This window comes from Delphinapterus leucas, chromosome 1 (genome assembly GCF_059928025.1).
Source record: "Delphinapterus leucas isolate spDelLeu-1000000601 "Yukka" chromosome 1, BTC_Dleu_Yukka2, whole genome shotgun sequence".
Lineage (NCBI taxonomy): Eukaryota > Metazoa > Chordata > Mammalia > Artiodactyla > Monodontidae > Delphinapterus > Delphinapterus leucas.
In genome coordinates, this window is record NC_143129.1 from 175985330 (window position 1) to 175997655 (window position 12326).

The 12326-nt window shown below is 41.7% G+C and overlaps 1 protein-coding gene across 5 annotated transcripts in view; it reads left to right on the top strand.

The window, feature by feature from the left end:
• The window catches only part of UBR4 (ubiquitin protein ligase E3 component n-recognin 4), a 127605-nt gene that overhangs the window by 1857 nt on the left and 113422 nt on the right, over window positions 1-12326 (top strand). For all 5 annotated transcript variants that reach the window (XM_022552048.2, XM_089899902.1, XM_089899913.1 and 2 more), the window contains exons 2-9: window positions 5283-5380; window positions 6622-6725; window positions 7507-7636; window positions 7750-7889; window positions 8396-8498; window positions 8616-8757; window positions 8914-9038; window positions 11973-12097. In XM_022552048.2, coding sequence (XP_022407756.2) covers window positions 5283-5380; window positions 6622-6725; window positions 7507-7636; window positions 7750-7889; window positions 8396-8498; window positions 8616-8757; window positions 8914-9038; window positions 11973-12097 — 967 coding nt within the window. The remainder of the gene's footprint in view (window positions 1-5282; window positions 5381-6621; window positions 6726-7506; window positions 7637-7749; window positions 7890-8395; window positions 8499-8615; window positions 8758-8913; window positions 9039-11972; window positions 12098-12326) is intronic.

Sequence of the window (12326 nt, forward strand, 5' to 3'; positions counted from 1 at the left end):
CTCTGTTCTGGTTTTTGTGGCTCAGCCTGTTATGTGTCCTCTTCAGGCTCTCTGAGAGCAATATGATCTGAAGGTTGTGCTTATTGTCTGAGAGGTCATTTTCCCACAGAAACAGTTTTTTCTCTCTCTCCCTCCCTCCCTCTCTCAATAAAATACTTTCAGACTCTTGCAAATGGGACTATTTATTGGTTTGCTGTTACATGGTTCTGTAATTTCCAGAAGAAATATCTGGCTTACAAGTTCTTTACAGTTCTTTACAGTTAGAACAACTGAACATATCAAGTGTTCAATTTGGTGTGGAGCAGAGGTCAGCACATTTTTTCTGTAAAGGATCAGAGTAAATTTAACCTGCAGGCCACACGGTGTGTACACTAGTCATCTCTGCCATTGTATGGCGAAAGCAGCCATACACATTACATAAATAAATGGGTGTGGCTGTGTTCCAGAATCTTATTTATGGGCACAAATGTGAATTTCGTATGATACTTACATGTCACAAAATGTTCTTTTGATTTTTTTTCTTTCCAGCCATAAAAACACATGTAAAAACCATTCTTAAATATGGGCTGTACAGAGATAGGTGACTGGCTGGATTTGACCTGCAGGCCAACCCCTGGTTTAGAGCACAAAAATTAATACCCTGCTATCAATATTCTGTTTCTCAAAAGTTTTATTTGCTTTTCCAAAAAAAAAAAGGTGTCAGAATTGTGGAATTATCTCTTGAACATCAAGTTATGGCCACTGAGTATAGAACCAGGTCAGAGCCAGCACTGTACAGATGCTGTGGCGCGCTTCGCTTTGCAGGTAATCAAAGGTTTAGGTGCCTAGGCTGCTACTTTACCTCTGTGGTTGCCTCTCCCAGACAGTCCCGTGTTTCTTTCTGGGGTTATGCCTTCCATGTTTTTCTTCTTTCCCTCCAGGGACCTTCTATTTTTCTGTTGCAGTCTGCTACTCTCTGCTTCCCTTTTTTTTTTTAACTTTTTTTTTTTCTTTTTGATGTCCTGGCTCCATCATGTCAGCTCTTACTTCCTATCCGGTGGCCTGCTCATCCATTGAATTCCTCCCTTTTTTTGACCTTTGGGGACGATGACACATGCCCTGAGAGACTCCTCCGCCATTCTACTTTCTGCCTCTATTCTTTCATACTTTTATAGTTGGAATTGACCTTTGGGTTTGAAGAAAAGGTAGAAGAAATAATTCCTAGATCCAGACCCTGTTTTTTTTTTTTTTTGGCCGCACCACAAGGCTTGCAGGATCTTAGTTCCCCAACCAGGGATTGAACCCGGGCTCTTGGCAGAGTACTAACCACTGGACTGCCGGGAATTCCCTGGACCCTGTTTGTTGAGTTTGACTTTGTAACCAAACTGAAACAAAGGAGGGAGTAGCATGGATAAATTGGGAAGCATACTCTCAAAAGTGTCATTAGATTTTTTTTTTTTTTTCTTCTGTACGCGTGCCTCTCACTGTTGTGGCCTCTCCCGTTGCGGAGCACAGGCTCAGGACGCGCAGGCTCAGCGGCCATGGCTCATGGGCCCAGCCGCTCCGCGGCATGTGGGATCTTCCCGGACCGGGGCACGAACCCGCATCCCCTGCGTCCGCAGGCGGACTCCCAACCACTGCGCCACCAGGGAAGCCCCTGTCATTAGATTTTTAAAGGAGAAAGATATCTGAGTTTACTTAAAGGGGACTTCATCTTCATTTCTACTGCTTATTGATAGCATGTCTTTTAGCAGTAAAGATTGAAAATCTTTTAAACGCCATTACTTTTCTAGACCAGAAATGAAGCTAGAACTAGCTTAACGGAGCACATGCCATACGTGGGCTTAATTGCTTAAAGTGTAATTGCTGAATGTAGCCTTATATACTACCCAATACAGAATTCCTTTTTTTTTTTTTTAATATTTATTTATTTATTTGGTTGTGCCGGGTCTTAGTTGTGGCACGGTGCACTGGATCTTTTTAGTTGCCACATGCAGGATCTAGTTCCCCGACCAGGGATCTAACCCGGGCCCCCTGCATTGGGAGCGCAGAGTCTTACCACTGGACCACCAGAGAAGTCCCCAGAATTCCTTTCTTAACTCTGTGCAGGATAAGTTGGTGAGAATGGTTCTCACTGAATAATTTGACTGAGTCTTTGTAGATTAAAAAAAAAAAAAAAAGCCCTTTTCCCCTGAGCCAGTCCTTCCTAGGCTGTCCAGCCTTTCTTAGTGATAAGCCTCCTTGAGTCCCTGCCTTCCAGCTATTTGATAACATTTAGGCTGAGGAGGCCTACTTGGGAAGGCGGAAGCTGTTACAACGTCCCCATTAGATAATGCAGTCATTTTCTAAAAATCTCTTAAGGGAGAAAGGGGTGCACTAGTGCTATCATCACCAAGTTCGTGACTGACCTACAGAAAGAAAGCCAGCCACCAAATGATAAGTGTATATAGTTAGTTGTGAGATTAGGTAATGTTTCCATGTCTCAGTATTACATTCCCTGCAGGTTTGTGGAGAGTGTGAGGGATGTATGTGAAAACTTTCAGTTCTTTGGTTAACATGTATTAAGTACTCTGTGACACACAGCAGATGGTCAATAAACATATATTTTTAAAATGAATATAACTCATTAATGTATTCGTTATGCTTGTTTCATGATTCTAAGTATCTTGAAACAAGCATAATAGATTCCATACTTGGGAGTTTATGATTCTGTTGAGGGGAAAGGGCTTTGTGGAGTTTCCACAGTTTACAACAAAGATATAAATAGTAATCTAAGAGGGAGAAGGAAGGTGAATCCTTAGTCTTTTATTTTGCTACATCTGATTTTTCACCTCTTCCTAGAAAAACCCAGATATTTCCAGACCCTGGCCAGTTCTTTTTTACTTGCATGTCAAATTGGACTTCTCTGACCAAATTGGACTTCTGCTTAGCTGCTGTTTCCCTTTATGCTCTGCATTGCATTTATTTTGTATGGAATAAAACCACTTCAGATTCCTTGTCTTTTCAGCAGTGTTTGAGGCTCTGTGATACTTTCGTTGCAGTTTGTTAGGTGAAGCAGACGTTTAAGGAAAATAGCTTGACTGCCTAGAGGAGAGATATTTTTACCTTGAAATCTCCTTATTTTTCTTCCTGTCATATTTGCCTTCAATTTCTGCATTCTTCCCCTTCCTACCAAACGTCTTGCCCTTTCTTCCATTTTTCCATTTCTTTGCCTCCTTTGGTGACTTGGTGTCTGTCAGGTTCTTGGGAAATGAGGGTGGGGTAAGGAATTGTGGCGGCACATCTTCATCAGGGTACTCAAACACAGTTGTTTCTTTAGAATCAAGAGATAACAACATTGTCCTTTGGGCCACATGTCCACCTGCCTACTCTCCCCTTCAAGTCTCTCTCTTTTTTTTTTTTTTAAAGAAGGCACTCCGATATATTTTCTTTTTCTTTTCTTTTTCTTTATTTTGGCCGCAACGTGCGGCATGCAGGATCCCAGTTCCCCAACCAGGGATCTCACCCTCGCCCCCTGCATTGAAAGGGTGGAGTCTTAACCACTGGACCACCAGGGAAGTGCCCCACCTTTAAGTCTTTTTAAAACTAATTTCCCTAGGTTTATCCTTACTTGTCCTAAGCAAATCGTAAGTTGAGCCTCAAGACTGCTCCATTTTTTTTTATTGCCAATGTCCATCTTTCCCCAAAGTGCATTCTTTGTTCTTGATTGGAATAAGGCAGTTGTGTATTTCTAGGGCAGGAAGTAGGGTTTGTTAAATCATAATAGGGCAGCATTGAACCAGGTAATTAAATATGTTTACTCCTATATTTTGGATATATTTTATTATCTGAATGGGAATGAAAGCAGCAGAATAAGTTCGTTCTTTGGATAGGCAGTCTTCCTCTTAGTTTTGGTAAACCTGTTCAGTTGAAAAACGTGGGGGTAAGCAGCTCTGAAACTTTGAAATAAAGCAGAGAAGGTAAATACTTAGTAAAATGGATCAAATTACAGGGTGGGGAAACCTTAGAACAATGAATGCGTAAGTGTAAGGATGGGAGTGAAGGAACAGCTGTTCGTAGGAGGTGGAAGCAGGGGGTTGGGGAGTTCTCTGCTGAGTGTGATATGACCCTCACCTGTGTGATGGCCCCTGAAGCTTTGAGTGTTGCTTGATGTTTTAAGGTTTTTGTTTCCTTCTTTTTGTCCATCTGACAACTAGGGAGAAATGATCCTTGATGGGCAGGGAGGTTCTTGCACATCATAGGTGCTCCATAAATATTTTTTCTTGGTGAAGGAGATATTCCAAGATAAGGAACTGATCTTTGACAAACACCCGTTTATCCTTGATAAATCTCCAAATAGCAAAGTGTTTGCAGTGCCAGACTCTTAAGTGTTGTTTGAGGTGATTCATCACTCACGATGGCACCTTCCACATGTTGAGCTTGTCTTTTTGGCTCCTGTGTTGATTCGGCAAGTGGATAGAGTCCTGACTCTGTTTACGTTTCCCTTCCTAGGCTGATAGTTCTTGCTGGAGAATTAACTTACTGAGGAAACTATTTAGCCACATTGCTCTCCTCTTTCCATTTAATAAGACATTTTAGTGTTTTCTTTGCCTTCTTGTTCCGTGGGTTGCAATTAGCATCTGATTTGATAAAGAGAATGACATAAATGTATCCAGCTTTTAGACATAGTTGGGCTCCAGATTTTCACTGAAGAGGCCATTTTCTCAGGTAAAGATAAGGGATGTGGTTAGTAATCACTTTGTTGTGATCTAGCTGTATCCTATGGGTGTGGGGAGGGGGATGGAGGACTCTGGTACCTAAAGAATTTTGGATTTTATCACCCATCAGATAATTTCTTCCCTTGAGTTGTTGATTCTTTTTAAGTTACTGCGTTATGGACTGGCCTTGTTTGGTCTTCAGAATGTGTTACTATAGTCTGTATTCCCACTAACAGTATTTTGAGTGCCCTGCTTTACCCCTCCTTTGACCAGCTCATGGCATTATTAGCTTTGTCTTTGCCAATCAGTAATACAGGACAAGATAGTATCCTGTTGTGTTTTTACTTGTACTTCTTTAATTCTAAGTGAGTTTGAAAGTGTTTCCTGTTCATTAGCCCTTGCCACTTACTAAGCCTGATACCTTGAACAAGGGACTTAGTTTTAACTCTCTAAGCTTCACTTTCTCAACTTGGATATAGGGATGATAACAGTGCCTACCAAGTAGGATTGCTACAAGGATTAAGTCAGGTAATGCCTGTAAAGGGGTAGGGTATCTGGCATATAGTAAGCACTAAGTAAATGTTGGCTGAATTATTTTCTTTGCAGTGAATCAGAAATCCTGCACCACGAGAAGCAGTATGAGCCATTCTACTCATCTTTTGTTGCACTTTCCACACACTATATCACAACAGTTTGTAGCCTCAGTAAGTATTCTATTCTTGTCATTCCCTTTTAAGGGCTCATGAATAGGGAAATTGTGTGTCCTCTTGTTACGGTGTCTGAACAGATTGTTAATGAAGTCTGTATTTTAGTTGTAACCTGTTCATTCAATAGCGGAGACAACTGTCAGTATGATAAGGCTCTGGAAGTTCCTTTACCGAGGCCAACCACAAGGGATTTAAAAACTATTTGGTTTGGACATCTATTTCATAACCATTAAGTTAACCTTCCTTGCCTTTTTAATCAAAAGCATTTTATTGATTTTACACATGTAGTTATTAGTGTGCTAATTTTGGGGGGCAGGGTGGGTGGGATTGGGGGGTTAGGTGGATACTGACCTGGGGTTAGCAGCCACTAACCAAGGCTCTATTCCTTATTTGATTTTGGTGAGAAGTTAAATTCTCCTTTTGTGTCCTCTGGTGTGTGACTGGATTTCAACTTCAGTTCCCCATCTTTTAAACTTTTCTACCCCCAAACGTGACCAAGCCCTTACTTTCCACTACTTCTGAAATTTTGCATTTTCACTTTTTTTTCCCAATCCTAACTCATATAGTTCTGAAGAATTTGAATTATTTTATTTAAATAGTTTGCTAAGCAAGCAAAGTGAAAGGAAGTTACAGGGTTGCTGAGTAATCTTTTGGTGTCTAGTGCTGTTTATTATAGGCATTGGCTACCACTGTAAGAATCACTTTTAGATTGGAGAAACTTTGAGTAGGAAGCCCGTTGCAAAAAGGGAAAGGAGAGGTAGTGTAGTCTACTGGGTAAGAGCATGAACTTTAGAGCCAGACTTCCTGGATTTAACTCCAGCTGCGTGACTTTGGTCAAGTCATTTAACCTGTCTATGGTTTAATTTCCTTATCTGTTAAAAAAAAAAAAAAAAAAGAAGGGAAGGGGGGTGACAATATTATCTACCCCATAGAATTGGTTTAGGGATTAAGTGGGTTAATATATTTGAAGTGCTTGGTACTTACTGTGATGTATTTCCTATTATAATTATCTTAATTTCTAGTAAATGTAAGATAAATTGATCTAGAAGCAGTTGATGCTTATCAATGCCAAAATGCCTTTCTTTGCCTGTAGGGTTGTTGGTTCTGAATAATTATTCTCATAGAACGATATTGGGAATGTTGGACATACGGAGCTCAATACTTATTTGGTTTATTGACTGTGAGGCTGAAGTGAGTTATAGCAGTCTGAAGTTAAGTAAAATTTATTCCTTTCTCAGTTCCCCGGAACCAACTTCAGTCTGTGGCAGCAGCCTGTAAAGTCCTGATTGAGTTTTCTCTCCTGCGCCTGGAGAATCCAGATGAGGCTTGCGCTGTGTCCCAGGTAAGAGTGATGGGCCCATTTCTGGCCCTTATTTTGTGGTAGGCTTGTGACTGACAAGTGGAATGATGGAGAAGGGGTGGCATAGAGCAGGGGTTGGTAAACTTTTTCTGTAATAGGCCACATAGTAGATAATTTGCCAACCATCCAGTCCCCGTTGCAGCTGATCTCTGCCTTTTAAACTCTGGCTTTGTAGTGGGAAAGCAGCCACAGACAATACGTAAATGGATGAGCATAGCTGTGGTCCAGTCAACTTTATTTACAAAAATAGGCAGTGGGCTGAGCTGGGGCTGTGGTTTACCACCCCCTGGTATAGAGGGCTGCAGAGGCTTTTTCAAGGATTGCAAAGATATGCCTGTGGGGGCCAGGCAAGTGACATAAAGTGAGTCAAGTATGCTAGTTGAGAAGGGTGCATGACCCAGCTATAAAGGGGCCAATCACTGTTTGGCTCCAGCTGACTGTTGCCCTACAGGAATGGCAGCAGAGTTGCTCTGTCTTGTAAATTATTGAGAGAGACAGGAAGTGGGGATTTGTATGTTAAATCTTCCATGTTTTAAAAAGTTGGCCATAACTTCAAATTAAAACAACAACAACAACACTGAGAACAGTAAGACAAACCTGCAAGCAGATACGGTCTGAGGACCATCAGGTTGTGATCTCTGCTTTACTGTTTTTCCTAATTTGCAGTTCTTGGTAGGAACCTAAATTTGGCCCTTTGCCAGCTAGAAGTCCCTAAAGAATAGACTCTTATAAAAGGCATATTTGAATTTTTTTTTTTTTCCAGAAACACTTGATTCTCCTCATCAAGGGCCTGTGCACTGGCTGTAGCCGATTAGACAGAACTGAAATTATCACATTTACAGCAATGATGAAATCGGCCAAGCTGCCACAAACAGTGAAGACACTGTCAGATGGTGAGTGTTCCTTCACCAGACTTGGTTTCTTGGCCAGTCCTCTGGCCATCTATTTCCTCTTTTGCCTTCTAGTGGCACTCCCCTCATCCCTCTCTTGCTATTATATTTTGTAGTGGAAGATCAGAAAGAGCTGGCTGCACCAGTAAGCCCAGAGCTGAAGCAGAAGGAGGTCCAGATGAATTTTTTGAACCAGCTGACGTCAGTTTTTAACCCTAGAACTGTAGCATCATCACCCGTAGGTCCACAGACTCCGGTGAGTTACTTCAGCCAAATGGCCTCATCCTGTGGGGTTTGTTAAGATGATAATACTAGGAAAAATAGCTAACAAATGTATTTTACATTTGTGATATAAAATGATGTACCTGCCTTTGGTACAAAGCTGAAGAATACAAACCAAAAATAAGTAACACCCCAATTCCTTCTATTCACAGTTATTACTATTTTGAGGGCCATTTTTCCAACATTTCTCAATGCAAGTAGACAAAGAGCATGTACTCCTTTCTGTAAAAGGCATCACTCTATACCAGTTACAGAATATATATATTTTAAAGCTATATATTTTCCCGCTCCTCTTGGAAAAATGACTTGTATTTTCCCCAGCGTTAGAGAGGACTTTCCGCCTCATTAACTGGGGGGTCTGAAGAGTATCTGCGGAGCAGCTGTTTAGTTTGGATGGTTGGTTCTATTCTGAGCTTGAGGACAGCAATCAACAGATGATAGTATCTTGATGGGCCTTTCACATCCTTTGATTCTCTTCAGGCGGAAGGAGAAAATGATGAGCAGTCATCCACAGATCAAGCCTCTGCTATCAAAACCAAGAATGTGTTCATAGCTCAGAATGTGGCTAGTCTTCAGGAGCTTGGTGAGACTCTTAATTGTCATCAGAAAGGTGGTTTCTCTGCTTTCAGAAATTCCTTAAGTGGAAGAAAATCAAGCAGCAGAGGCCTGTTTGTAAGGTTGAGCTTTTTCATTAATTCAGGTGGCTCAGAGAAGCTACTGCGTGTGTGTTTAAACCTGCCCTATTTCCTACGCTACATCAATCGGTTTCAAGATGCAGTGTTGGCCAATTCCTTCTTCATCATGCCTGCAACAGTAGCAGATGCCACTGCTGTTCGTAATGGGTAAGGTGCCCCTGGGTGCATATGCTTTGCGTTTTAATGCTGCTCTCAAGAGAGAAACTGGTTAGTTTTTATGGCATGCTGACTTTCTTTAACTATCAGATTATAGAATCAAGTGACTCAAAGAGACACTTTTGTTAATCTTCTCTTATATTCCAGTTTTCATTCACTGGTGATTGATGTAACCATGGCACTGGATACCCTTTCTCTACCTGTGTTGGAACCTCTCAATCCTTCTCGTCTGCAAGATGTGACAGTCCTCAGCCTAAGTTGTTTGTATGCAGGTGAGAAGTTGTTATATCTGATCTCATTTTCTCAGCCAAGGACAGTTACACTTTCTGGAAACCATGAGATCCTTCTGAGTACTCTCTCCCCCTTTACTTAGACCCTTCCCCCAAGGATCATCTAAATATCTCATCTAGATGAAATGAGGTCTCAATAGGAATCTTGTAAATTCACTTATTGTTCAACCGCTGCCATTGTGTTATGTGGATATTTGGTTTCATAGTGTGTGCACGTGTTAAGTGTCTGCTGTTTGAAAGCAAAATTCCAAGTGCTTTTGGGATATTGAGATGAGCAGTATGTAATCCCTGCCCTCAAGGAGCCTATACTCGAGCAATGGAAGATAGATAGGACCACAGAGTGTAATATAAAACAGGAGATGATAAAGGTGATAAGAGAAGTATAGAATATTATGGGCACACAGAGAAGGGAGAATTGAGTCTTGCTATGGGAGCAGATTTGAGGAAGGATTCATAGAACAGGTGGTATCTGTTTATATTGATAAATGCAACGACTGTTATTCTTCATGCTGCCGCAAAATCCCCTCCCTTCCTGTTGATTATGCTGCCTTGGAAGTGGGGCCTGACAACTGGTGTTTACTCTCTTTTAAGTTATTGTTACAGTGGCTTTTTAACCCAAATCACTGATGCTTGGTTTTAAATACCATAGTCCTGGTATATCTTGGGAGACATAACAATTTTCGACGTTTACTGGGTTCTGTGAGTGAGGGTATGAACAGTCTTGGAAACCTGACCTTGGGAGCACCAAGAAATTGCTGAGGTTAATCATCTCCCTACATTCTTTGAATGGCTTTATGATAAACATCTGTGTGTAAACAGGAATATAAAGATAAACGCACTTTCAATTGGGGAAGGCAGTATTCACAAAGGAGTTCTGTTGATGTATCTTGCAGGGCAGGTTGGATTTCAGTTTGGCTATCCCTAGGCAGAGGCAAAAGCAGGACCAAGAGTATCCTGGAATTTGGGGGAACATATTGTGTGTGTGTGTGTGTGTGTGTGATTAGTGGGTGTTGGACATCTGGAAAGAAAGTACAGCCCAATCACAGAGGGCTTAGAAATGCAGTCTAAGTCATTTGGACCATATCCTGTAGACAGTAGAGACCATTAAAGATTTTGAAGTGTGCTATGATCTGAGCTATACTTTAGGGGCACATTGAAGCAGTAGTACCAGGCTGGAAGATCTGCTAGGAGGAATTTGTGGTCATTTGGGCAAGACAGGTGAAGGGCCTGAGCGAGAGCAGCAGCAGTGGGAATGGAAAGCTAAGGCAGCGTGTGAGCAGGCGCTCTCTCCAAGCCCACTTCCAGTGTTTATTCCTAGTTCTCTATCTTTGATTTTTGCATTTTTAAATTTGCAGTTTATTAATTTCAATTTTCAGGGAATTTCTTGAATATCACATGGATCTCAGTGTACTTAGTTGATCAGGATTAAAGAGTCCTTAAAAATTCTTAGTTGTGGGCTTCCCTGGTGGCGCAGTGGTTGAGAGCCTGCCTGCTGATGCAGGGGACGCGGGTTCGTGCCCCGGTCCGGGAAGATCCCACATGCCACGGAGCGGCTGAGCCTGCGTGTCCGGAGCCTGTGCTCCGCAACGGGAGAGGCCACAACAGTGAGAGGCCCGCGAAACGCAAAAAAAAAAAAAAAAAAAAAATTCCTAGTTGTTAAGGGACTTCCCTGGCGGTCCAGCGGTTAGGACTCTGCACTCTCACTGCTGAGAGCGCCTGTTCAATCCCTGGTTGGGGATCCCGCCTAAAAATTCTTAGTTGTTTAAAGAGCCCAGATTTGGTTTGTTATTGAAATTTGGTCACTTCGAATTTGATTTAAAGAAAGGAATTTGGCCTTGATATCTTTGAGAAATACTAAGTGTGGGATTGTTTTTTTTCTGTCATCTTAAAAATTTTAAAAATATTTTAAAATTAATAATTTCATTTTTAAAGCAGTTTTAAGTTTGCAGAAAAATTGAGCAGTTTGTACAGAGTTCCCATATGCTCTCTCTCCGTTATATACAGTTTCCCTTATTGTTAACAATTGCGTTAATAGGATACATTTGTTGTAATTGATGAACTAATATTGATACATTATTATTAACTGAAGTCCATAGTTTACTATGTTAGGGTTCCTTTTTTGTGTTGTACAGTTCTCTGGGTTTTGACAAATGCATAATGTCATGTAACCATCATCGTTGTGTCATAAGAATATTTTCACTGCCCTCCAAATTCCCTGTGATCCACCTAGTGGTCCTTCTCCCCTACCCTTAACGCCAGTCCCTAGAATCCACTGATCTTTTACTGTCTCCACAGTTATCTTTTCCAGAATGTCATAGTTAGAATCAACTATGTAGTATGTAGCCTTTTCAGACAGGCTTCTTTTGCTTGCAGGGGGCGGGGGGTTTCAGGACCCCCCCTGGATACGAAAATCCACAGATGCTCGAAGTCCCTTGTATAAAATGGTGTAGTACAGTCAGCCTCAGCACCTGCAGATTCGGCATCCACTGATTCCACTAGCCGCACCTCCAGATGCGGAACTGGGGTTGTGGAGGGCCAGCTGCATGCATTTAAGGGCCCTCTATGTCTTTTTGTGGCTTGGAAGCTCATCTCTTCATTGATGAGTAATATTCCTTGTATCGATATACCGCAGCTTGTTCATTGATTCACCTATCAAAGGACATCTTGATTGCTTCCATTTGTTGGCAGTTATGACTAAAGCTACAATAAATATTTGTGTACAGGTTTTTGTGTGGATGGAAGTTTTCAGCTCATTTGGGTAAATACCTAGGAGTGCGATTGTTGGATTGCATGGTAACACTGTGTTTAGTCTTGCCCTTACGGAATTTACTTTCAGTAATCAAGTCATGGAATTGCTTGTAGGTGGGCTGTGTTTTTGTGTTTCACTTTCTTGGAATGTGTGTATCTCTTTTTCAGGTGTGAGTGTGGCGACTTGCATGGCCATCCTTCACGTGGGTAGTGCCCAGCAAGTGCGGACAGGGTCCACCAGCTCCAAAGAAGACGACTATGAGAGTGATGCAGCTACAATTGTCCAAAAATGTGTAAGCTACGCCTCTGGGGACACGGAACCTTGATTATTCAAATGAGGGAATATGGCCAGTTCCGCTTTCTTTCTTTTTAGAGGGAAGGATGTGGAGTGCTCTCCATACCCCTTCCCCTTGGGTAGTAGGTCTAAGAGGTAGGCCTTTAGCTTGTTTATTTGGCAGATTGGTTGGCTCTGCAGGAAACACTGCAACTTTGTGGTGGCAGTGGACTTTGTGAAAGATGAGT